This window comes from Anolis carolinensis, chromosome 1, assembly GCF_035594765.1.
Source record: "Anolis carolinensis isolate JA03-04 chromosome 1, rAnoCar3.1.pri, whole genome shotgun sequence".
Taxonomy (NCBI): Eukaryota; Metazoa; Chordata; class Lepidosauria; order Squamata; family Dactyloidae; genus Anolis; species Anolis carolinensis.
The window spans coordinates 260,701,035-260,729,009 of NC_085841.1; the positions used below are offsets into that span (position 1 = coordinate 260,701,035).

General features: G+C 42.0%; 1 protein-coding gene across 1 annotated transcript in view; it reads left to right on the forward strand.

Moving 5' to 3' along the window:
- The first annotated feature begins 6,059 nt into the window (after window positions 1–6,059).
- Window positions 6,060–27,975, forward strand: part of ptdss2 (phosphatidylserine synthase 2) — a 48,644-nt gene continuing 26,728 nt past the window's right edge. The window contains exons 1-2 of the mRNA XM_003214853.4: window positions 6,060–6,474; window positions 22,423–22,524. Coding sequence (XP_003214901.2) covers window positions 6,221–6,474; window positions 22,423–22,524 — 356 coding nt within the window. The 5' untranslated portion in view covers window positions 6,060–6,220. The remainder of the gene's footprint in view (window positions 6,475–22,422; window positions 22,525–27,975) is intronic.

Sequence of the window (27,975 nt, forward strand, 5' to 3'; positions counted from 1 at the left end):
ATGGGGAAAATAAATAAAATAAAATAAAATAAAATAAAATAAAGTAAAATAAAATAGAATAAAATAGATGGCGGCTGCAGCACTGAGGATCCTAATACTGCCGCTTCGTACAGTCCACCCGGTTCGCTAAGGCCGGTGAAAAGGCCCAGCTGTCTTCTCTTTGTGAGAGCTGATAAGGAGGCTTGGGGCCTGATTCTCACTATGGGGAAGATAGGAAAGGAAGCTGGAAGGTGGTCGCCCGGTTCGGCGCGGCCATCAAAGCAAAGGCAGAAGCGGGAGGCACAGTTCTTCTCTCCTTCCCCAGACCGATGGCAAGGCTCAAGGAAATAACACAAATGGGCAAAAACATAACAGGAAGTTGATGCACAATGCCTACTCTTCTGTGCGTGCTGTAGGTAAATATATACTCAGCAGGTTATATCATTCATGCCTCCTTTATACAAGCTTGACACAAATGTGAAAATTGGCTTTTAGTACCCCAGGTAAAACTATAGGACCTGGGGAACTGGCTTTCCTTTCTAATAATAAAAAACCTTGGCAGGAGAATGGAAACCTTTAATTTCAATAATTGTATGTGGAGGATGTAATTTGTCATTTCTACAAAAATCCAACTAGGCTGCATTGAGAGAATACCACTAATTATAGACTGGCTGATAAGAAAAAGACACCTGTTTGCATGGAGTCATGTTGTATTATAGTGGAATAGTCAGTAAAGGTTGGAAGATTTCCAGGTACCTAGGGTTAAAAGAAGGTGATGCATGCTGGTATTTGAAGGCTTAAATATCAATCCATTTCTGTACAAAGAGGGCAGGTATACGGATTCCAGACCTCCTTTTAATATAGAATGATGTAGGATCCTTAGCATACAGTCTGTGGATCAGAAAAACTCTCTTCTTCCACATCTTGAACTTTGGCTGTGTGCACGATCCTATTCATAGGATCCTGGGATTTTTTCCTGGGCATCAAATTGTTTCAACCATTGCTTCTTAAACTGTTTATCCCAACCCCAAACGGGATCCCCTTAGCTCAATGCTAGGGTCCCCAGAAATTTGGCAACAGGAAAAATTTTCTGAACGTCACTCGTTTAAATGTCTAGACGAATTTGTGATGCAGCTATGCTTCAGCTGTACTTCATAAAAAAGAAAAGCAGTTGGTTTAGAAAGCCTTGCAAATGCTGATGTGTTATAGGTCAATGTTTTATTTTTATATCTATTTTAGATATCTACATACCTGGGATTATGTAAAAATTTCTCAGACCAAAATGGGTCCCGACTGGGAAAGTTTAAGAAGCCCTGGTTTAAACAATTCCGCTTCTTCAGCAATCCTTCTAGGTAACTTCAATTCCTTGCCCCATAGATAGATTCAAATAGCTCAACCAGACACTTAAAACATCCACCTCCAGGCTGCAAGCTTTTAAGACTTTGGCACAATATGCAAGGTGCTGCTTTCAGTATATGTATCAGTTTTACAGAAACGAGATGTCTGCACATCAAGGGCTGCTGTTTTATGTTTGTTCCTGCAACCAATATAAAATTGTACCAAAATCACAAATACTACAAGGGCGGCAACGTGGGTGCCCAATCCCATAATGGTATGCTTTGGGGATGTCAAGGCAGTGGCACCTAATTATAGAATAAGCTACTGAAGAATAATGTCACCTTAGTTTCTGTGCCTGACTAGAAACAAAACATTCCAGAAATTTGGAAGCCATAGGGGGAAAAAACCAGTTTTTCCTGGTATTTTCTAGAATACCGGTAATTGAAACATTCAGTAATAACACACTTCTGTGCTCCTAAAATTTAGAAATGATTTTGGATTTGTAAATTATACAAAGAAATGAGGGCTAAAAAACAAGACAAGGAATAATAATAATTTTCTTTCTTACTCACCTCTCCTCATAGCTCAAAACATATAATCATTATATAAGACACACATATTAACATGTATTTCATATATATATTCATATATATATATATATATATATATATATATATATATATATATATATATATATATATATATATCTCACAGAACAATGATTATAATGAGTTGCTGTGAGTTTTTCGGCCTGTATGACCATGTTCCAGAAGCATTTTCTCCTGATGTTTCACCCACATTTATGGCAGGCATCCTCAGAGGTAATGAGGTCTGTTGGAAACTAGGCAAGTGGGTTTTATATACCCTGTTTCCCTGAAAATAAGACATCCTCTGAAAATAAGACCTAGCAGAGATTTTGCTGAATTGCTAAATATAAGGCCTTCCCTGAAAGTAAGACCTAGAAAAAATTTTGTTTGGAAGCATGCCCGCCAAACAGAACACCAGAGTATGCAGGATTGGTAAATGTATGTCCCATAGATGGAAATAATGGTAGTAACAAGAAATTTCTGATAGGATTAATAGTTTGTGTGGTTATGCTGGTTTGTGAGAACAACTACTGTACAGTATATAATAATTTTTCATTTTTTTGTTCAACAATAAATGTGAATTCTTCTTCATGGAAAAAATAAGACAACCCCTGAAAATAAGACCTAGCGCATCTTTGGGAGCAAAAATTAATATAAGACACTGTCTTATTTTTGGGGAAACATGGTATCTGTGGAAGGTCCAGGGTGGGATAAAGAACTATTGTCTGCTTGAAGCAAGTGTAAAGGAAGGAAGCAGCCAGGCTTTGAAGCTGAAAGGGTATTCAATGCTAATCAAGGTGGTCAATTGCAACATTCGCAAAAGAAACGAAAGTATTGTTTTTGCTCCAAATGGCCCTCTGGGGACAAGGAGTACTTTCATCATGGTTTTGGCTCCTCTTTGGACATTTTACATCCAGAAGAGGCCTGTTTTTTTTTTTACAACAAATGAATAGAAGTTTTGTTCACTTTCTCTTTCAAAGAATGACATACCATAAAAATGTAAGATACCCTTGAAGGGCAACAAAATTTGCCCTGAAGGCCACAAGTAGACCAAACACTCTATTTTGCCCAACCCTGCAGTATGTAGTCTTTACATACACTATTCCTCTTGCATACTTTTTATAAGTGATTTGAGAGCAACACATGTGTCCTAAACATTTTATCTGTTATTCTAAAAGAAAATATTCCATAATGCATTTTTTCAAAGTTTTCAGAAGGAAAGGGGGCTTTGTTTCTTGTGTCTTTACATCTCTTTTCCTGGTGGCCTCCCTACTGCGTGAGACATTCAGGAAGCAGGCAGGATTTCAGAAACTTTACAAGGAATTAACAGAATTCCACCCCCATGAACAAACTGAGCCTGCAGCAATCCACACAGTACGTTTAGATCATCCAGTAGAGATAGCAAATCCGGTTCCTTGATTTTGCCACGTTGAGCGTTACCCTGCTGTATGTAGCATACTTACTGCCATTAGACAGCTCCTCAGGCTCTCTCCAGCATTCATGTGAGTTGTTCTCCATTTTATGTAATGGATGCAATATCAACCTACAATGTGATACATGGGCCAAAAAAAGACAATGTAATTCTTCACTGCATTAAGGAGAGTGGACTTGAGCATCCACGGATTTTGGTATCCACATGAGGTCCTGGAACCAAACCCTGGTGGATATCGAGGACCCGCTATATAGACAACATGGATTCACATTTGGTTTTATTTATGTTTCTTCAGCAGTCCTATTTAGTCCTGTAGAATTACACTGAATAAATTGCAATAGGATGGCCTCCTGAGTGCTCCTATGCATATCTATTCAGAACTAACCCAGCCGAGGTGAATAGGACATTGGTGTGTACTTATGCACACCAATGACAGGCCTTAGCACTGCAGCAGTTCAACGGAAACATTAAGAATGTGTATGAGTATGTGCAAGCAAGAGAAATAAGGAGAGACTACGGGCCCTTCCACACAGCCCTATATCCCAGAATATCAAGGCAGAAAACCCCCACATTATCTGAGTGTGGACTCAGATAACTCAGTTCAAAGCAGATATTGTGGGATTTTTGCCTTGATATTCTGGGATATAGGGCTGTGTGGACAGGCCCTATATGAACTTACCAACCAAGAATATCATTATGTGTATCTAACTTTTGGAGTTTTTACACCAAGGTTGCTTATGCCACAATATACTAATTGACCTTCAAGGTGACACTGGATTCTGCAATATTATAGCAATTTAAACAAACCTTTTCCTGCAAAATACAATGGCAACAAAACATGAAATGGAAGACAGTAATGTTGGTAGGTTGTGACTTGCATCTTTTAAAAAGTCTTGCTATACGCATGTTTCACAGCTGTCACTGTTGATTCACTTTTGACAATGGAAGTTTCCATGTGTTATCCAATAGGAAAGCCAAAAATAAATAATAAAAAAATCAATGTGCACTGAAACAATAGTATGAGGTAGTAGGCAATATACATTCATTGTTAAGCAGGCAGTGATCAGTGAAGTTATATTGCTCACCTCATGCTACTGTTTCAGTATAGATGAATCTAGATTTATATCCTACAATGGGTTACAGGTGGAAGCACCTTTTGAAAATGAAAAATATTTGGTATTCCCAATATTAAATGCATCTTTTGTTGATGTTTCAAGTATGTTTGAGATTTAATTAGTGCTGAACAATTTTAGGGCACATCTACACTAACTCTTTAATATATTTTCAAATCGGTATTGAAGAAAGTGGTTTTGCTATGCAGAATATCACATAGGAAATCTTGGAAACAGTTTGAGGCCTGCACCAATGCACAGTCAGGGCTTTATTTTGTGTGCTTTTGGGAGAGTTTGTTTTCTGGTCATCAGTTTGAAGCTAGCTTCAAACTGCATTGAATGGTCAGTATATGTATAGATGGGGCAGGAGCCTCCAAAAGCAGAGTTTCAGATGTGAAATCAGGAGTCAAGATCTGAATCCCATTTAGCCATGGAAATCCCCTTGTTGCTTCTGTGCCTTCAGGTGACTTGGGTATGTCAGATTCTCTGTCTTGGGCTGGATCTACACTGCCAAATGATGTAGTTTCAACTGCATTATGTGATGAGTGGGTGCAGAGTTCAATGAAGTTCAAACAATGCAGGTCCAGCCTGAGACAGAGAGTGTGACATACTCAGTCACTCAGCGAGTTTCTACACCACAGCTGATTTGAACACTGGTCTCCCATTTACCTAATCCACCTTGCAAACTATTATACTGCCTTGGGCAGGTAGGTGGACTTTAACCTATATACTACTAAGCTTTCATTAGGCATCCAATGGGACAGCACCTTTGCCTATATTAGCAGTCAACAGTAGATAGCAGCACCATTTTCCACTCCACACTGATCACACTTAATGCAAACCTTGGGGTGCATTTACATTGTAGGATGAATGCAGTTTAACTACCATGACTCCATGTTCTGGGATCATGGGAGTTGTAGTTTTACAAGGCCATTATCATTTGCTGTCAAATTGGAAAGTGGTAGGCTATACATATGGGATTTGTAACTTCTCCAAACTACAAGTAGTTTGGAGAAGTTACAAATCCCATAATTGTGTTATTTCCTGTTTAATTGTGCAGTACTTACTTTGAGAGTAGTTGTTATACTCCAGAAACTGCATTTTTGTGGCTGCCACAAACTATGTTGAGATTATTTATTTATTTATTTATTTACAGCATTTATATTCCGCCCTTCTCACCCCGAAGGGGACTCAGGGCGGATCACATTACACATATAGGCAAACATTCAATGCCTTGACATAGAACAAAGACAAGACAAATGCAGGCTCCAAGCTGGCCTCGAACTCATGACCTCTTGGTCAGAGTGATTGGTCTCAGCTGGCTGCTCACCAGCTTGCGCCACTGCCCAGGCCTGTGTTGTCGAAGGCTTCTATGGCCAGAATCACTGGGTTGCTCTGAGTTTTCCAGACTGTATGGCCATGTTCCAGAAGCATTGTCTCCTGACGTTTCGCCCGCATCTATGGCAGGCATCCTCAGAGGTTGTGAGGTATTATTCCATAGTGTTAGAAGCAGACTGCAAATCCCAGAGTGCAAGGCTTTCACCGCGCAGGCTCAGAGAAGGAGGAGCGTGCGCCTGCGCGTCTGGGGCGGGGCCACTCCTGCGCCTTTAAGGCCCGGCGGCAGGCCCCCTTTTTTGTCCGCCGACGCGGGGTCATGAGCGAGTGAGCAAGCGGGAGGCGGGGATTGGTGCTGCTGCCTCCGCCGGGGCGCCTTCGCGGCTCCGCTGCTGGATGGGTCTGCCAGGGGGACGCGCGTGAGCCTCCTCCCGAAGATGCGGCGCGGCGAGGGGCGAGGAGGGGCGGCCGGCAAGGCGGCGCTGGAGGCGGGCCACGGAGGGGACCAAGCGCCGCGGGTGCCGGAGCCGGAGCAGGAGCAGCAGCAGCAACAGCAGCGCAACGGGGCTTCTCCGCTTCGCCGCCGCCCCGACCCCGCCGGAATAGGCATAGGCATAGGAGGAGGAGGAGCCGCTGACCGGCGCAGCACTGAGTCCGAAGTGTACGACGACGGCACCAACACCTTCTTCTGGTGAGGCCCCCTTTCATCCTTATCGGGCTGGGCGTCTGCACTGTCGCTCTAACGCGGTTCGGCCCCGCTTTGACTGCTAGGGAATCATGGGACCTGCCCGTTCACAAGACCTTCCACCTTCCCTGCCGAAGAGCGCCCAAACTGCAGCTCCCAGGATTCATGGAATCCTAGAGTTTGAAGAGATCTCGTGGTCCATCCCCTTGCCAAGAAGCAGGAAAATCACCTTCAAAGCACCCCCGACAGATGGCCATCCAGCCTCTGCTTAAAAGCCTCCAAAGAAGAAGCCTCCACCACACTCCGAGGCAGAGAGTTCCACTGCTGAACAGCTCTCACAGTGAGGAATGTTCAAGTGGAATCCCCTTTCCTGTAGTTTGAAGCCATTGTCCCGCGTCCTAGTCTCCGGGGAAGCAGAAAACCAGCTTTATTCCTCCTCCCTGTGACTTCCCCTCACATATTTATACAGAGTCCTCATCATGTCTCCTCTCAGCCTTCTTTTCTGCAGGCTAAACATGCCCAGCTCTTTAAGCCGCTCCTCATAGGGCTTGTTTTCCTGACCCTTAATCATTTTAGTTCCCCCTCCACTGGACACATGCACTGGCATTGAGCCATGGCTGTTAAAGAGGTGTCAAACTACATCAAGTGTGCAGTCTGGATCCTGATGCAAGACCCCCCCAACTGTGAGATTCATGTAGATTTTCACTAGTGGAATGAAAGGGGGGGGGGTGCCATTTCAGCTGTTTCCTCGCAACGCCCTCCCTCCCCTGGGGAAAAACAAAACTCTGGGCAGCCTGGGAAAATGCAAACACACTCCATTGAGGGAGTGATTCTGCTGAGAGTGAGAATTACATTGGACTGTAGCCCACAAAAGGCCAATATAAAGCAGTTCTGCAATAGTCTCTCTCTCTCTCTCCCCCCCCCCCCCCCCCCACTTCCTCTCATCTTTTACATTGAAACCGGTAAACTTGGTTATTTCTCTGGAAATTTGGATCATCCAGAATCCTTGCTTTTCCATTGGAAAAGGAGACTTTAATTCAAACTTTTTATAAAAAATTCTTGTTGTAGAAGGTTTTCATGGCCAGAATCACTGGGTTGCCGTGAGTTTCTGGGCTGTATGGCCATGTTCCAGAAGCATTCTCTCCTGACGTTTCACCCACATCTATGGCAGGCATCCCCAGAGGCTGAGAGGTCTGTTGGAAATCAGGCAAGTGAAGTTTATATTGTGGAAGGTCCAGAGTGGGAGAACGAACTCTTGTCTGTTTGAGGCTGAACCACTCTAACAATCATGCCAGACTACACAGAGAAGCCATTGAAATCCACAAGCAGGTGGACAATTTCAACAGAAAAGAAAAAACCATGAAAATGAACAAAATCTGGCTACCAGTATTTAAAAAAATCTCTAAAATCAGGATAGTAAATAAAGAACAACACCCAGACAACAGAGGAATTCCAGACATGAGTCAATCAGGGCCAGCTAACACCTCCCAACAAAGGATTCCCCCAGGCGAGAAGCAACCAGACTTTCAATGCTAATGCCAGGCTATTCAATGCTAATCAAGCTGGCCAACTGCAACATTCACACCTGCCTCAAACAAACAAAAGTTCTTTCTTCCCCCCCTGGACATTCCACAATATAAATGCCACTTGTCTAATTTCAACAGACATCACAACCTCTGAGGATGTTTGCCATAGATGTGGGTGAAATGTCAGGAGAGAATGCTTCTGGAACATGGCAATACAGCCCAGAAAACTCACAGCAACCTCCTTGTTGTTATGAACCTTTAGGTCTACTCTCAGAATGTTGCAGTCTGATTTTCAGTGGTGCCCAGCAACTTAAACCAGGGCCTTGGATGTAAGGTGAAGTGTGGAAACGTGTTCGTCTTGATTTCAGTTCATTTCTCAGGGACCGCATTTAAGACTCTGCTTACATGGCACATTTGTTGTGAAATGAGTTTTGTTGGGTGACTGTCTAATTACAGATTTGAAAGGTCTAATGTGTGTATGTGTGTTTAATTAAATTTCCACAATATTATAGTACAGTAACCAAATCACAATCTAAAATCTTGCCTTGTACCAAAGTCTATGACTTGGAAAGGCCAAGGAGGGTTGAAGCGTATTCAGCCTTTTGTCCTTCTCTCTCTCCAAGCAGATTCTTGCAAATACTTTGCTAGATGGTTTGTGGAATGAAGTGAGCTTACAGGCAATCCTGGAGTTAGAAACATCCGCCTTACAAACATTTCATAGTTAAGAATGGGTTTGAGACAACAGGAAGTGAGAGACATCTGCCCTTAAGGGAAATCCACTCCTGGAAGAGTTATCATGGGGACAAGGTTCTTCCCTGAAGCTTTATCACCAACCCTTGTTTCCACAAAAAGCCAATTTTTTTTCTTCAAAATCCAGTTATCGCAGGGACTGAAAGTGAGGTGAAATCTTCTGAACAGGGGCACAGACAGCAAAACAAACACCACGGGGGTGTTAACCCTTCCCTATGCTATTCAAAGCACATATATATATATATTATTGAATAATGAACCTACAGTTCCTATCATGTTCGTAAGTTGGGAACTGCCTGTATTCTCGAGGGCTGGATCTATTTTGCCCAATAATCAGTTTAAACTTATTATATGGTCAGTGTAAAACTATATAATTCAGTTCAATGCAGTTCAAATTGCATCATATGGATCTACACTGACCACATAATGCAGTTCAAGCTGCATTATAGGATAGTGTAGAACCAGCCTAAGTGAGTTTGAATTGCAGTTCTGCCATGGAAACCCAATGGCTGACTTTGAAGATGTCACACTCTCTCAGCCTCAGAAGGGAGCTAAAAGGCCAATTCATTCTGATGAAATCTTGCCAATAAAGCCTTTCGGTGCGATTCGTTGTAACTCAAAGTCAGCTTGAAACTATTTAACAGCATACATTTTCCAATTGCTTAATGTTTCTGATGGTAGGTTGCTGTGAGTTTTCCGGGCTGTATGGCCATGTTCCAGAAGCATTCTCTCCTGACATTTCACCCACATCTATGGCAGGCATCCTCAAAGGATGTGAGATTTCTGATAATGCTCCAGATTTTATTTTATCTCCTCCCCTGCAGCAATTTTTTTTTACTGATTTTCTGTACTAATTATATCGTTGGAAACTGAACAACTTTGTGATGTTTCCATTTTTAAGTATTTGCCCATTTTTGTCTCGACAAATGAATTAACACCACATCTGCTATAATAGATTTGCATTTCCATAATTTGCATAATTTCTCCCTTGTTTTTGTTTCTTCGACTTTAGAGGACTGCCATAGTTAGTTTTGTTATATTCTTCAACACCAGTGTCTCACAAAGAGCAACATGAAACTGAGATTAGGGTGTGTGTGTGTGAGAAAGAGTGAGAGAGAGTATAATATTAATATATCAAAAGAGGATTGCAGAGCAAACTGTTTCCTTAGGTCTTAGAAACCTATAAAAGATATAGTAGAATCCTCAAAGAGAGAGTCATGGTTTTTGAAATCTTACTGTATTATCTTTTTTTTCCTCTGTTGCATCATGAAAAAATATTTCTTTTGTACCCTCCCTTTGTTTTTCTATAGTCATCTCTCCCCATTTGCTGCTTTGACTTGTGCAGACTTCATTATTCATATATTTTATTTAAAATGTTCTCTCTAGGAATCCCTATGGTCAGCTTCCTACAGTCTTGCTATAGGATGTAGAGATTTCTAGAAAAAAAACCCATTTCCAGCAATCTCTAGGTCCTTCAGTGCATTTCTGTATTCAGCTTCCAGCAGAAGTTGATCATAACCTTAATGTGGAAGACTTTGAAATTCTTAGAGAGGTATTTACTTGGGTTAAAAAAAGTCTTTATTCTCAGTTTTTCATTTTCATGGGGATCTTGTGCTCCTAATTCCTGTGAATGTAAAAGGCTGGCAATATTACAGTTCTGGCTAAGGTCATTAGTGATATATCTAGAAAGGCATGACTCACCCAACAGACCAAACAAAGTTGTAGAGATATATTCTCTAATAATGATAATGTGATGCTAATCTCACACCTAGTAATTTAACTAAGCCTCTCAGTGACTTAAATTCAGACTTTACTCTTGTTGTAGAGGGCATCTGATACGGTGGAAAGTTTTCACAGGTGGAATGCATGGGGAGGATGCAATTTCACCTGTTTCCTCTCCTTGCAGTTCCCTGTGTCTCTCACGTGAAAACATTCTGGAGAGCCAAGGAACCCTTTGAGACAATATGAGAAATGTGAGGGTTGCAAGTGTGGATAAAACTGGGAAAATTACTTCATCCACCCCAACTCCATTTAGAGAGTGCTTCTCCTGATAGTAAGAATCACAGAAGGCTGTAGCACGTAAAAGGCTAATATAAATCAGCCCTAAATATGCTACAATACTATCCTCTCCCCCTTCCTGTTATATTTTACACTGAAACAGATTAATCTGACCATCTTTTTGAAAATGTGGTCTTTCTAATATTTTTGCTTTTCAAAATGAGAAATTTTATTTAGACTTTAAAGATCTTTCTTCTCGTTGTTACGTGCCTTTAAGTCAACTCTTGAGTTATGGCAACCCTATCCTATTATTTTCTTGGCAAAGTTTATTCAAAGGGGGCCTGCTTCACTTTCCTCCGAGACTGAGAATATGTGACCTTCCCAGATTTATCCAATGGCTGAGCAAGGATTAGAAATTAAGGTCTTCTGAAGTCCTAGGGGTGCATTTATACCGTAGAGATAATGCAGTTTGATTCCACTTTAACTGCTGTGGTTCTGTGCTGTGGGATCTGTAGCTGTAGTTTGGTGAGGCACCAGCACTCTGACAGAAAAGGCTAAAGAGCTTGTAAAACTACATATCCCAAGATTCCACAACATTGATCCATAGCAGTTGAAGTGGTGCCAAACATCATGGATTCTACAGTATAATAAATGCATCCCTTGTCCAGCGCTCAAGCCACTACACCCCTCTGGCTCTGTTTCGTCGTCTCACTCGTTCAGTCGTTTTCGACTCTTTGTGACCTCATGGACCAGTCCACGCCAGAGCTCCATGTCGGCTGTCACCATCCCCAGTTCCTTCAAGGTCGAGCCAGTCACTTCAAGGATACCGTCCATCCATCTCGCCCTTGGTCGTCCCCTCTTCCTTTTTCCTTCCATTTTTGCCAGCATCATGATCTTCTCCAAGCTTTCTTGTCTTCTCATGATGTGGCCAAAATACTTGAACTTTGCCTCTAATATCCTTCCCTCCAGTGAGCAGTCGGGCATTATTTCCTGGAGGATGGACTGGTTGGTTCTTCTTGCGGTCCAAGGCACTCTCAGGATTTTCCTCCAGCACCAAAGTTCAAAAGTCTATCTTCTTTCGCTCAGCCTTCCTTATGGTCCAGCTCTCGCATCCATAGGTTACTATGGGGAATACCATTGCTTTCACTATGCGGACCTTCGTTGCCAGTGTGATGTCTCTGCTTTTCAGTATTTTATCGAGGTTGGACATTGCTCTCCTCCCAAGAAGTAGACGTTTTCTGATTTCCTGGCTGCAGTCTGCATCTGCAGTGATCTTTGCACCTAGAAATATAAAGTCTGTCACTGCCTTCCCGTTTTCTCCTTCTATTTGCCAGTTGTCAATCGGTCTGGTTGCCATGATTTTGGTTTTCTTGATGTTTAACTGCAGCCCAGCTTTTGCACTTTCTTCTTTCACCTTGGTGATAAGGCTCCTCAGCTCTGGCTCTGTTTAAGAACTCTTAATAGTGACTTTATTTGCCATCACTGTGTATATCATTAGTGTGGCTTCCAGTTGTAGGACAAAGAGTTTCCTATTTGTGGTACACATATAATTGATGAGGAAGAGAACAGATGTGTGATTTTTAAAAATCCTCCTTCAAAAACAGCAGTGAGAATACTTATCCTGGCTCTGCAAAAGGTAAAAGGAGCTGGCTTGACTGGAGCTTGGCTCTGATCCCTCTGATCTTAGCAGTAATGTGTTGATCTTTTTGGATCCACTGACACCGAGTGACATTTCAGCAATCTTGGAAAACAGTTAGTAGAGGATATAGAAGTGGTTGCATTTTAACCAAGGAATTTAGAGCCTAGATTATGGGGATCTAGGAAGTTAGAAGCTGACTCTAGAGTATAATGAGCTCAGCTGTTTCTTGAGCAGCGTCTTTCATCATCCTTCTGGGGCACAGGCTGTGTGTTGGCAGAAGTCTTGATTGTAATTGGATCTTCTTGACGTTTTTGGCATAGTGCCGCGGTTTAAATGGAAAACTAGTAACATTTTCACATGATGGTTTCTTTAATGCTAGTTAGTGTGAAACTTGTACATCTTACTGGTAATCTTTGGTTCCATCACAGTATTGTTCCTTGGACAGCACCATAGTTTCCTGGCCTTATTTTTAACAAGTTAAAGATTTACATTAAGTTCTTTGACCATTGTTTGATTTTCATGTTTTGATTATTCATTTATGGCCATGGAAGATATAATTATGATTACATGTAATGGTGATCAGATAGACCCAGATTTTCCTCTGAGGGCCATAGAAGAAAATTCTGACCGGACAGTAGTAAATCCAGGCTTCTTAAGCCTTTACCACTCATGACCCCTTTCCGCCTTAGAAATGTTTACATCACCCCAGGTGTATAGGTATATATATAATATAAAAATCAAATATTTAGTGATAATAAATCAGAATTTATCAGCTCTTCTTTCTCTTTGTTTGCTTAAGATGCTAGAGATGGAGGTTGGAAGAATACGCACAGTGTGTTTGGTACAGTTGCCCCCTCCTCACATAGTGTTTTTGTTATGATTGAGCCTCATGGCTCTGTTACTGACAGACGTGGGCGTAAGACTCCTCGAGAGTCAGATACTCTCGAGGAGCGAGAGAGAAAAAGACTGCGAGACATATTTGCAGCACCATCTGACGAGGAGTCTTTCGAAGGGTTTACGGAGAGAATGGAGGAGGGGCTGGTTAGCTCAGAGGAGGATGAGATGGATTGGACTCGGGTAAGGGAGGAAGTGGGTGCCACTGGCCATGATGGGACAGAAGATGAATGGGGACCTTCAGGATTAGACCCATGGTTTAGCTGGAGGGATGGGACGGGATCCACAGCTGGAGATGCTGTTGGGCGTAGTCAGAGGTGTTCCAGCTCTGACGAGGAAAGTGATGAGGAAACGCCCGGGTTAAGGAGGACAGCTGACAGTGATGAAGATTTGTAACTGGCATAAAATGGGGCTTGGGAGCAATTGCAAATTGCGTTGGGCAAGGTAATCTGGGCAAACGCTTGGGATCCGTGTGTGTGTGGGACGCTTCCCTGAAGACTTGTGTGCTTTCCTGTGCTGTGACGTAAGTTGATTGGAATCCAGGGTCAGACGGCGGGAGGGATTGTGTGGGCATTTGTTTGTGCAAACCTGTGCTTACTCTTATTAGCTTGACCTTCCGTCGTCTTCTTGACGGACGCCATCTCCTGCTTTGAGAACTCGGACTGAACTGACCACGGCTTGTCTTCTCCCCTTCTTGGACTTGGAAAAACTACAAACGTCTGCTTCTGGCTTTGATCTACGGAACGGAACTGGTCTACTCAACTGCTACAATCCTTGGCTGATTTACTCGTGTTGGAGATCCTGTCTGCTGTGTGTGTGGGGGAGCGACGCAAGTTACTCTAAGCACAGTGTTGGCAGCAGAGAGGAATCTGCTGCCAATTAGTTGCATTCTTTGTATCTTTTGTTCCTTGGCTTTCGTTTCGTTTATACCCAGGCTGAAGCAAGCAGTTTGTTTTTACCCGGATTAAACTCCGGTTTAATCCGGTTTATCTTTTGAACATTTACTTTTGCCCCTTTTTGCTCCTAAAGGCAAAAACTGCCTGGCCCTTGTGTTTTACGGGCATTTTTGAGTTCTGTAATCTAATAAACTCTGTTACTTTGAATCTTGTGGCGTTCTGTCCTTGACAGATTGCCCAACGCCCATAAAAAGTTTATTGCCGCAATAAACCCGTCAGGAAGACGATGGATGAGTTACGGGCCAAAGTAGACCAATTGCAAACGGCTTTTACCGTTAGCCAAACAGCTCAGGCTGTGAAAGGACATGTTTTGACTCCTGAACGCTTTGACGGAACCAGGTGCAAGTTGCCAACCTTTTTGGCACAAGTGGAGCTTTATTTTTCTCAGCTCAGTGCTCATGCTTTTCCTACAGACACTAGCAAGGTGGCCTTTATTTTGAGTTTGTTGACCGGTCCCGCAGGACAATGGGCCACTAATTTAATTTTGGGAAATGACCCAGTCAAGGACAATTTGAATAATTTCAAAAAGTTGTTAACTGATACTTTTGGGGATCCTCTCCGCACGGAGAACGCTGGGTGGGCTCTGTATCGGTTGAAACAGGGAAAGGGGACTGTTTTGGATTACTTAAATAAGTTTAACCTGTATCGCCACCAGCTGGATTGGGGGGAAAATGCATTCATGCTTTTATTTACTGCCGGGTTAAGTGATATGCTCCAGGATGAATTAGCACGCTTGGAGCCGGCTGAAAGCTGGGACGCCTTAGTAGCTAAGGTGCTGCGTTTAGACGCAAGGTTCGAGGCTCGTAAACACTCAAAAGCAATGTGTGCGCCACCCATGCATGTAACCAGGGCACCTGTGGTGATGGGGGAAGAGCCCATGGAGCTTGGGGTCTTTAAAAAGCTGTCTACAGAGGAAAAGAGCCGTAGGAGGCAGCTGGGCTTGTGTTTGTACTGTGGGAATGCTGGGCATTTTGCCAAAAATTGTAATGTGAAACCTTCCCAGCTTTCGGGAAAAGGCCAGCCCTAGTGCGACGTGAGTCCAACGCACTAGGGCTCCTCAAGCAGTCAACTGAGGGGAGGAAGCATGTTTTCGTACCCATTACATTATCTGTTGGGGGAAGGGAACTTGTTTCTACTTTGGCACTGCTGGACTCAGGGGCTACGGTCTCCTATGTAGATATTGAGTTTGCTAAGAAGCATGGCATTCCTAGAGTGCGCAAGGCATGCGACGTGTGGGTGGAAGGAGCAGATGGGAGACTGCTGGAGACTGGGGTGGTTAACCATGAAACCTCAGCAGTAACGTGGGAGGTGCAGGGAGTAACGGGAACGTTTGTGTGGGATATTACGAGCTTGCCTAGATATGATGTGATCCTGGGGATGGATTGGCTAGCTGTAGTAAACCCACAAGTAGATTGGGCAACACGTAAAGTGATCTTAAAGAGGCAGGACTGTTGCACTCTAAATGTTACTCATTCTGATATGGAGGGAGTGCCTGCTGAGTATGGGGAGTTCTCTGATGTATTTTGTAAAAGAGAAGCGGACAAATTACCACCGCACAGGCCATATGATTGCGCCATCAAGTTGGCAGAAGGTGCGAAACTGCCAGCAGGGAGGCTGTATGCCTTGACTGTACCGGAAAGGCAAGCTTTGCGGGAGTTTCTAGATGAAAATTTAGCCAAGGGGTTTATTCGCCCATCTAGTTCTCCAACTGCGGCACCAGTATTCTTTGTAGCCAAAAAGACTGGGGAACTTAGGCTGGTCTGTGACTATCGGATCCTAAACAAATACACCATTCGGGATAGGTACCCGCTCCCTTTAATCTCGGAACTGTTATCAAGGGTGCAAGGGGCTAAGGTCTTTACCAAGCTTGACCTGCGGGGGGCCTATAACTTAATCCGTATACGGGAAGGGGATGAATGGAAGACGGCATTTAACACGTGTTTCGGATGCCACGAGTTCCGAGTCATGCCTTTTGGGCTTTGTAATGCTCCTGCGGTATTCCAGAGGTTCATGAACGATGTGTTCAGGGACCTAATTGACCAATTTTTAGTGATTTATTTGGATGATATCTTGATTTTTTCTAAGGACGAGAAAGAACATCGTCAACATGTCAAGCAGGTTCTGCACCGACTGCGGGCTAATGGGCTTTTCGCCAAGGCTTCCAAGTGCGTCTTTCATGTGCCTGAAGTGGAGTTCCTAGGTCATGTAGTGTCAGGTAGGGAACTTAAAATGGACCCACATAAGGTTGACGCCGTCAACTCATGGCAGGAGCTGAAGACTAAGAAGGATGTACAAAGGTTCTTGGGTTTCGCTAATTACTACCGGGAGTTTATTCCGAATTTTGCAAAGCTCACGGTACCTTTGACGCAGCTTCTGCGCAAGAAACAGCCATTTGTGTGGGGGCGGGAAGCTCACGAGGCGTTTCTACAACTAAAGTCTAGTTTTCAATCGGACAACATACTAACCCATCCTGATGTTGACAGACCGTTCGTGGTAGAAGCGGACGCTTCTAGCTACGCGTTGGGGGCTGTATTGTCTCAGAAGGATTCCTCAGGGACCTTGCGTCCCTGTGGATTTTACTCGCGGCAACTAACACCCTTCGAGCAGAACTATACCATATGGGAGAAGGAGTTGTTGGCGATTAAGGTGGCGTTTGAGGTGTGGCGGCACTGGCTTGAAGGGGCACGGCACCAGATCGTGGTCAGATCTGATCACAAGAACTTAGAGCACTTGCAAACAGCAAAGAAGTTAAACCAGCGTCAAATCCGCTGGGCTTTGTTTTTCTCCAGGTTTAACTTCAAGGTGCAGTTCGTGGAGGGGAAGGCAAACTTGCGGGCCGATGCTTTATCCCGCAAGCCGGAATTTAAGACCAATGAGCAGGTAGTATGTCAGACCATCTTGCCTACTGCCTCTCTGTGTGTTGTAGATAATGAGCTTGGGTTACATGACCAGATCCTTGAGGCTCAGAAGGATGATGTGTGGACTCAGGAGCAACTGATGCTGCTCTCTGCAGGTAACCGTACCATACTGCCGCATCTCCAGGATCAAGACGGGGTATTGGTGCGTAGGGGGCAGGTTTACGTACCAGTAGGGACCCTCAGGTTGGAGGTGATTAGAGCCCACCATGACGAACCCATGGCTGGGCACTTTGGCAGGTTCAAGACCGTACAGCTTATCACCAGGAGCTACTGGTGGCCAAAGATGCGGCAAGACATTCTGCGCTTTTGTGACAGCTGCGCCGTTTGTCAGCAGAGTAAGACGCCTGTTGGGCGCCCTAGAGGGTTGTTATCGTCTTTACCTGTTCCGGAGAGGCCATGGCAAATCATTTCCATGGATTTTATTTCAGATTTGCCTAAGTCTGGGGGTTATACTTGTATTTGGGTGGTGGTGGATTTATTTAGTAAACTGGCTCATTTTATTCCTTGTTCAACCATTCCGGCGGCCCCTACGTTGGCCTTACTATTTACAAAGCACATCTATCGTTTGCACGGAGCACCCGAGGTGATTATTTCAGATAGGGCTCCGCAATTTGTGTCACGCTTTTGGAAACACTTCCATGAGTGTTTGGGGACTAAGTTAAACGTGTCTTCAGCTTTCCATCCGCAAACGGATGGACAGTCGGAACGGGTTAATGGGCTCTTAGAGCAGTATCTGCGTTGTTTTTGTTTAGATCAACCCACGGCTTGGGTAAAGTGGTTACCGGTGGCGGAATTTGCTTACAACAATGCGGTGCACACGTCTAGTCAGCATACGCCATTTGAGCTAACTTATGGTTTTCACCCACGGGGAGGTGTGGCGCCGTCGACCAATGTGGTCTCTTCGGACCCTGTGTACCGCTCTTCGGAAATGGCTGCATTGCATGATGTTGCCCGTCGCTTACTGTTGGAAGCTAAGGCAACGCAGAAGACTCAGGCTGACCGCCACAGGCAGGCAGGGGAGGAGTTGGAAGAAGGGGATTTGGTGTGGTTATCTTCCAAACATATTAAACAGGCTGGGGGAAAGTTTGCGCCTCGGTATTTGGGTCCCTTTCCTATCGTTAAAAAGATTTCTTCTGTTGCGTTTCGTTTGCGTTTACCGTCTAGTTTAAAGGTCCATCCAGTCTTTCATCGTTCGCTGTTGAAACTTGATACCTCTAGTCGTCGTGGTGCTATAGCGGAGGGTATCACTGCCACTTCTCCGCCATCGGGGGAGGAGGCCTTTGTGAGAGGGGATAGTGTTATGATTGAGCCTCATGGCTCTGTTACTGACAGACGTGGGCGTAAGACTCCTCGAGAGTCAGATACTCTCGAGGAGCGAGAGAGAAAAAGACTGCGAGACATATTTGCAGCACCATCTGACGAGGAGTCTTTCGAAGGGTTTACGGAGAGAATGGAGGAGGGGCTGGTTAGCTCAGAGGAGGATGAGATGGATTGGACTCGGGTAAGGGAGGAAGTGGGTGCCACTGGCCATGATGGGACAGAAGATGAATGGGGACCTTCAGGATTAGACCCATGGTTTAGCTGGAGGGATGGGACGGGATCCACAGCTGGAGATGCTGTTGGGCGTAGTCAGAGGTGTTCCAGCTCTGACGAGGAAAGTGATGAGGAAACGCCCGGGTTAAGGAGGACAGCTGACAGTGATGAAGATTTGTAACTGGCATAAAATGGGGCTTGGGAGCAATTGCAAATTGCGTTGGGCAAGGTAATCTGGGCAAACGCTTGGGATCCGTGTGTGTGTGGGACGCTTCCCTGAAGACTTGTGTGCTTTCCTGTGCTGTGACGTAAGTTGATTGGAATCCAGGGTCAGACGGCGGGAGGGATTGTGTGGGCATTTGTTTGTGCAAACCTGTGCTTACTCTTATTAGCTTGACCTTCCGTCGTCTTCTTGACGGACGCCATCTCCTGCTTTGAGAACTCGGACTGAACTGACCACGGCTTGTCTTCTCCCCTTCTTGGACTTGGAAAAACTACAAACGTCTGCTTCTGGCTTTGATCTACGGAACGGAACTGGTCTACTCAACTGCTACAATCCTTGGCTGATTTACTCGTGTTGGAGATCCTGTCTGCTGTGTGTGTGGGGGAGCGACGCAAGTTACTCTAAGCACAGTGTTGGCAGCAGAGAGGAATCTGCTGCCAATTAGTTGCATTCTTTGTATCTTTTGTTCCTTGGCTTTCGTTTCGTTTATACCCAGGCTGAAGCAAGCAGTTTGTTTTTACCCGGATTAAACTCCGGTTTAATCCGGTTTATCTTTTGAACATTTACTTTTGCCCCTTTTTGCTCCTAAAGGCAAAAACTGCCTGGCCCTTGTGTTTTACGGGCATTTTTGAGTTCTGTAATCTAATAAACTCTGTTACTTTGAATCTTGTGGCGTTCTGTCCTTGACAGTTTTCACTTGGAGAGGGTTCTTATGAATAACCCTATTGTGTCTTGTGTCATTGTTATGCAGAACTTCACATTGAGTACTCACAACAATAGTTTTGGATGGCAGCATAATTCCTCTAGTATAACAGAGCTTCGCTGACACCTCAGTAGCACCTTAAGCAAAATAGATAAATAATGAAGTACTCTCTTGGAACTTTGGTTTGGAAGAATTTGATCAGTTTGATCAACAACATTTGATCTTAGAAGTCACCACGCTCCCCCTTAATTTTTGAAAGTTGTATTTTCTATGTGTGAAAAGATTTTTTTTACTATGTCTTCTAGATGGAGAGTAATCTATAAGGGTAGTCCTCAGTTGGACTTGGCTAAAGATAAATGTGGATGTAACAGCAATATGACCGAATAACTGAATCTCTTCAAAGTGAAATGAGATGGGGAATGCTGCTTCTGGCCATTGAGTTTCACTAAAAGAAAGAGTTCCCTGAAAATCAGCTTTGGAACACAAACATGGATCAAGAGAATGGTTTAGCTTCTACAATTATTACTGTGCATTAAAATTACTACTGTATTTGTGGGATCCATTTCAGAAGGGCCTGCTGCCACCACTTCGATTTTGTCTCCTGCAGAGTGACTTTATAATGTCTAAAGAAGTGAAGTTAGCAAGTCTGCCTTCAGATAAGGTGGATTTCAGTTGATATAGTAGATTATGCTGGTCTATGACCATAATAATTTTTATTTGTTTTGATTTGATATAGAACAAAGGGAAGGGCATTTTCTGTAGTTATGCTCCATTTTGGAATACCCTCCCTTTGAAAGCTTCTCTTTTTAAGCACCATGTTAGTGGACCCATCTTTATTGCATACCTCAACCCAGGATGTGCACAACACTTTCTTCTTATTTTTTAAGATAATATTTATTTGGAGTTTTCATTTATACATAAAATAGAATTTGACTATAGAAAAGTGGGGGTAAGTCTAGGGAGAAATTGGGTCTAGGGGGATCTTGGATAGGGTATGGAACTGGAAGGGAAGTGGGGAAAGGGAAGGGTCTATTAAGAGTCTCTATGTGTAACTTCTGATCTTTTTCATCGTGTTTTTAATTTCAATATATATATATATTGATTAATTTCAATATATATATATATATATATGCATGCTTCTCCTCTTCTTTCTTTCAGTCTTCTGATAGTACTTCTTGTTCTGTATAACTTACCTAAGTTATTTTTTCCTTCTTATGGATCAAGTGGTCCTTCACCAGACACCAGTCTGTTTCATACTTCCCCGGTCCTTGATACCTTGTCCTATTTTTAATTGGGCCTTAAAAGTATTATTGTACTAGACTGTTTTTAATTTAATGTATGCCCAGCTTTTTGTGATTCTTGTTTGTGCTGTCGTTAATTGTATTTTATATTTTCTTGTTTTCATTTGTTGTTCCGTGCATGTTACTCCATTTAAGACCTTTGCCTTTATACCTGTTAAAGAGAAATCTGATTTTTTTTAACAACATACGTTTTAAATAGCTTTATTGAGTCTACACTTTAAATAGCTTTGTTGCCTCTCAGTTTTATATTGTAGTAAGAATGATATTGAAAAGTTGCATATATTCTTTTGTTGGCCATTCATTGTATAGAAGTACATATGTGCTCTTTTCATAGCTTGAATAAAACTTCTTTGTTGTCTTCAATGTGTTGCAAATTATTCAAGTTCCTTAAAATGGAACCTCATCACTTCTAATCTGAAAAATAATGGCAGACATCTGTATGATTAATAACACAAAGTTCAACTACACTATTAGTTGCACTGTGATTTACAGTTTGTTGTGAGAAACCAAAATGCTTTCAAAATCAGATTATGGTGCACTATTTTGGTCCCCTGCTGAGCTAAAGATTGACCAAAACAAATACTTCCCTGTTGATTCTGTTTGAGTCTCTCAATAGCTTTTGATAGTACAACTCATGTCATTCTTCTGGAGCAAAATGGACACCTTGTTAGGATGTCTCAGCTGCAGCTCCAGTAGTCTATATCTTGCCATGTTCATAAACTGGTCATTGAATGGCTTCTGTTTCATATCTAAATGAAGCTTTTCTGAGAGACATATCTAGAGCTGTGGAGTTAGTTACAGTCAACACTCTGATGTCACCTATGTCTGTATTTCTCTAGCTATAAACAGTTGGCTTCCTTAAAACAATATCTGGAAATTGTTAATGCTGTTAAAGAAACCAATTATTAATTAAAATAAAACAGAAAACAATTGGAACTCTCTCCATGGAGTTGTTGCTCCTTGAGTTGAAGTTGTACTCATTCAGAGTAGATTGGATTTGACTACTAATAATTGTTAGTGGCCAAGAATGTATTTTATCAGCTGCAGCTATGAAGAGTCTTAGGCTGAGGGCAGAGAGATTTTCCATGCTTACAATATATGCATTTGCACTCTTGAAAAATGAATAGTGTATACTTTGTGATACTGCTTTTGAAGACTGCTTGGAAATGTCCAGTTGTACAGAATACTGTTCCACTCTATTATTATAAGAGATGAGAAGAGTAGGTATGATTCTCACTCAGTCTTCCTATGCTCTTTTGAGCCCATTAAAGGTGCTATTAATTTTCACCATACTTTAGATCTTATCAACACATGCTTAGGTACCACATGATTTCGGCCCTCCAGGTGTTTTGGACTTCAATTCCCACAATTCCTAACAGCTTAATACATTTAATGCAAACCTCTTTAGGTCTGGAAATGTGACTTATAAATCAATATTAGTTTGTAGAAAATATTGTTCCACTGGTAAATCACAATGGATGATGACCTGCTTATTTCCCCCTCTTATCAACAGGGAAGCACACACCTTAACTGTCCTGTTCATTCTCACCTGCACCCTGGGATATGTGACTCTGCTGGAAGAGACCCCACAGGATACAGCCTACAACACCAAGCGGTAAGAAGCTTTCAAAGATGTGTTGCAGGGTAAACTTTACATGGCTTATAAACAGACTAGCTGTTTTCCTTAGGGATTATGTACTGTATTTGTGTAAGTCAGAACTCAAAGAAGATTACAGATACAGTTCTAGAGAAAATTTTAGAATATGATTTGGCTGTTGACACATTTTGTTATATAAGTTACATTGAGAATTTGGAATTGAAAGTATGTATTTGATTATGTGGCAGTGTGTTACATAAGCATCCACATTGCTACTTTTAACTATGTTTTCATAAAATAGTTATATTGGTGTTTCACTGGAATAGCTTTCTTTCTTGTTATTGTGTGCCTTCGAGTCATTTCCAGCTTGTGGTGACCCTAAGGTGATCCTGGGATTGAGAATGGGTTTCCATAGCCAAGAAGGGATCTGAATGCAGGACTTTGGAAACAAAGTCCAGTGAAGAATAAATGAGGTGCTGCTTAGTCCTAGAGCAAAGGTGCTATATACATTCTTCAAGTGACAACAAAAATATGCATAAACCTCAGAATTCAGAATATAATTACTACTTTGGTTGTTCTAAATTACTTAATTACAGTTTACAAAACAGGTATCAACAAAACTTTCCACAAACATGCAGTGCCCTCTTCCTTTTTTACAATCTGGAGAAGCACAGTATGCCTTTTATTCCAACTGGGAAACTGGTTACTAGCCCTAAAGCTATGCAAGATGTTAAACTATATGTTGTTATGTTGAACTGAGCTTTCCTGTCATGGACAAATATAAAATGATTGATTAGAGAGTAGCTAATTTGCTTACATCACAGATGGAAGAGCATAGGAAGTGTGGGTTTAGGCAATAGACGTATTCACATCTTGTCTTATTAAATGAAGATGCAGTAATCCAGAACCAGTCTATATGTTTCCTTGTGACATATGTGTTTGCTCTCAGGCAAATGTCATATCTGACAAGTGAAACATTTCAAACAAAATATATTCTGTTGAACACAGAATTTGAAATCAGGCTGTATAATTCTATTTGTAGATCACTGATTGTGTTTTTACTGTATCAGTGGTATGCCTTGTAATATGCTCTATTGTTATATGTTGGCTTCAGTTTTGGTCCTAGTTAGGACAGCTTTACGGATCTTGTGTTTATTTAGGAGCCTAGTCATATCCGAGAACAAACTCTGTAAACTGCTTTCATGATTTTCTGTTCTGCTGGAGTGCATCTCCCAACACTTTCAAGCAGGCAATGGCTTATTCCCTGTTTGCATTATACAGCTTACCTGTTTGCCTTAAACAGATAGTAATTAGTATAATTACCTTTTACTTGGGCACTAAAAATGTAAATATCACCCATAGAACCAAGGTGTGAATCTTAACTAGGAATGCCAAAACCAGAGCTAACTCTAATTAGACATGCATAAAACTGAGCTGTTTTTGTATGATTTGTTGGGTAAATGTCCAATTTGCTAGCTATTACATTTGGTTCCACCCATTTTATTTTGGTCCGTCTACTCTGCCCTTAGACCCACCCTGAGTCTTTAACCCTGTTATCTGCTATAGTGCAGCCACTGGGAATTTGCCATTTCCTCTCTTCCTCCTTCATTCCTTCCTTTTTGTAGTCCATTTTCTATTCCCGCAATGATCAATAAGTTACCGGAAACATGAGAGAAGCTCCCAGCTATCACATCTCCTGGGCAACATAGACGGCCAATTCTCTCACACCAGAGGCGACTTGCAGTATGTTCTCAAGTTGCTTCTGACATGATAAAAAAGTAAGCTACCAGTAGGAGCTCACAAACACGGCATAAATCTGTGTCCCCCCCCCCCCAAAGTCTACTAAAAGGTTTTACTGAAATATTGACAGCTAATACATTATGCCCTGTGTTAAACCTTGCTCTTCTTTCACATTTTCCAACAGTCAACGCCATGACTCCTGTATTACTTAAACATTTGATGTAATTTTTGTTATGAAAGTATAAAAAAATAGCTGTTACTGAGCGTACGCCTATTACTTAAACAAACATTTGATGTAATTTTGTTATGAAAGTATAAAAAATAGCTGTTACTGAGTGTACGCCTATCATGCACACAATCTTATTTTTTTCTGTAGCTGATATACAATTGTCATCCATGTGATAAAAATTAGGCACCAAATGAACAATTTTCAGTTTTTCCCATTTGTTATATATTTTGAATGTTTGTTAATTATAATGAAATAAGAACAAACCAAGTTCTGCTTAACGATTTAAGAGTTGGAACCATGCTTTCAATCAGTTGATAATAGTGCCTCTTGGTTGACCCAGTCCTCTGGATATAAGGATAATCATATATATATATATATATATATATATATATATATATATATATATAAAAATGTAATATTTGTTTTCCTATGGAGTAAACAACAAAACCACTGAACCAAATCACACCAAATTTAGCCACAAAAGACATAGTAATCCAAAATATGTCTTTCAATCAACAAATCCTTAAAAATAGTTCAAATTACAGAGGATGAGGAAGAGCCTTTCTCCGCTAACTGCCAGTTAGAAAGGTAGGCTCTGCTGCCTTTAGCTCCCCCCCCCCCCGGCTGCCTTTAGGCCCCGCCCCCTTTGTATCCTAGCAAGTCCCTCAGCCAAAATGGCACCCAGGGCAGAGGCAGAGTGCACTTAGGCCTGATCCACACTGCCTATAAAATGCAGATTATCTGATTTGAACTGGATTATATGGCAGTTTAGACTCAAGGTCCTTCCACACAGCTATATTACCCATTTATAATCTTATATTATCTGCTTTGAACTGGATTATCTTGAGTCCACACTGCCATATAATCCACTTCAGTGTGGATTTTATACAGCTGTGTAGAAGCGGCCTCATATAATCCACTTCTAAGCAGATAATATAATATTATAAATATAATATGAAATAATTATTGTGGTATAATAATACAGAACAATATAATCTCTAAAACCAGAACACTAAATAAAGAGCAACACTAAAAGCAGGGAAATTGGGAATTCCAGAAAGGAAACTATCAGGGCCAGCTAACACTTCCCAACAAAGGATTCCTCCAGGCAGGACGCAGCCAGGCTTTGAAGCTGCAAGGCCATTAAATGCTAATCAAGGTGGCTAATTGCAGCATTAATACCTGCCACACTGAGACTATTAATTGCTATTCAAACTGGCCAACTGAGGATTCCACAAGGTAGAAAGCGGCCAGGCTTGCAAGCAGCAAAGGCTATTCAGTGCTATTCAACCTGGCCAACTAAGATTTTCCCTAGGTGAAAAACCCCCAGGCTTTGAAGCCATGAGGCTATTCCGTCTCATTCAACCTGGCCTAGCAAGGATGCCCTATGTAGGAAGCGGGCAGGCTTTTAAGCTGCAAGACTATTCAGTGCAATTCAAGGTGACCAAACCATGGTTCCCCTACAAAGGAAGTAGCCAGGCTTTAAAACAGATCTTTGATTGAGGGTGCTACTCCAGCTACTCCAGAAAATGACCAGGCTTTGAGGCTGCAAGGCTATTCACCGCTATTCCACCTGGCCAACAAATTATTCCCATAAGCCACAGCATGCGTGACCAGGCACAGCTAGTAATAATATAAAGAAGGAGGAGATGAGGGTTCCGGATTAGAATTGATGAGGTCCAGGGCTATATTGCAACTAATATTTATCATACAGAGTTCCTGAATTATTATAACTATGTTACTTGTAAACACATATGGCTCTGTTTGCTAGTTTGCATTTAAAATCTTGGAGCTTTTGTTTCATGGATCACATAATGAAGCCTTTTATTTAGCGCTAAATATTTTCCATGACTAGGAACAGCTTCATAAATAATCTATGTGCATTGGATTCCATTTATAGAGTTACAAAACTCTGTGAACTGTACACTAATCTGAACTGTATGTAGTCTGATCTCTCTACACCTGATACATGTATGTCTTGCACTTCAAATTAAGATTTATCTTGTTGATCAGGGAGCAGCTGAATTTCACTAGATAGAATCAATTCTGGACTTGTGCTCTGCTTCAGAATGAGCCTGGTTCCTGTGAATTTCTCCTGTTAATCAGTGAGAAACTACTAGGGTGCCTAAATAGCCTCACCTCTATACAGAAAATGGGCCTACATTTGGTCTTTGAAGAACAGCATTAGAACTTGATAACAGTATTCTTGATTTTAGAGAAATTGATGGAGCTTGTGAGGAATTTGTGGATTTGTGTTCTTTAAGGAGGGCATCCTAGAGCAGAGCTTCCCAAACTCTGTGTTGTGACACATTAGTGTGTCAGCTGCAGTGTGTAGGTATGTCATGCAAACGTAATAAAAAACCTCTGAGCAACAAATCATATATTAAAAAAAACAGAAATGAAAGATTTTCATGAAATATGTTTTGTCCCCATACACTTTGTTATTACAATTTATGTATGTATCTGTATCTTTGATAAGGGGCTGGTTTAACTTCTGGTTTGCTAATAAAACTGAATTACTGTTTCACAAAATGATGTATGTATAAAATGGTGTGTCACCAGCATGAAATGGAGCCCCCAGTGATCCAGTGGGTTAAACCCTTGTGCCGGCAGGACTGATGACTTGGAGGTTGGGTTGCTGACCTGAAGGTTGCCCATTCGAATCCAATCTGGGGAATGTGTGGATGAGCTCCCTCTATCAGCTCCAGCTCCATGCATGGACATGAGAGAAGCCTCCCACAAGAATGGTAAACACACCAAAACATCCAGGCGTCCCCTGGGCAATGTCCTTGCAGACGGCCAATTCTCTCACACCAGAAGCGACATGCAGTTTCTCAAGTCGCTCCTGACACGGAAAAAAACAGCATGAAATGTTTGGAGAGCTCTGTCCTAGATGAGGCGATGCTCAGGTTTCCTAGTCTAGCAAAAATATCAAAATATCATGTAGCATTTAAAAAATCATCATTTTGTAAGCAGCATTAACCTATCAAGTCAGTTTCATCAGATGCAACAAGCCTCTTGTAATTTTTGCAGAGATGTCTTCAGATTGGTTAAATATTAAAAATAATTCTGGATCACATTTCTGAAGTCATTGAAGTAATATACAAAGTTTCTTTCATTTATATGAAACAAACAACAAATAAATACTCTTCAATACTTTAAAAAACATGTTTTAAATCTACACAAAACACAGCACAACATTTAAAATGATAAAAACACAGACATGTCTCAAACCCTTTGTAGAACACAGCGAGTAGAGGCCAGCTGCCGCTCCAAAAGGAGTTCATACTACGTATAAATACATTGTGTGCTTCAAGCTTGCAGCTCTGCTTATTTGTTTACTGATTTTTTTTATCCCACCTTTCTCCCAAAATGGGCTTCTGCTTTTATCAGAAATTACAGAGTACAATTTCCACTTCATTTTGCCCTGTGAAAATGGCATTCTCCTTAATATGGAGCCATTGAACAAATAAGGCTGTTATTGGTTTCTTATATGGCTC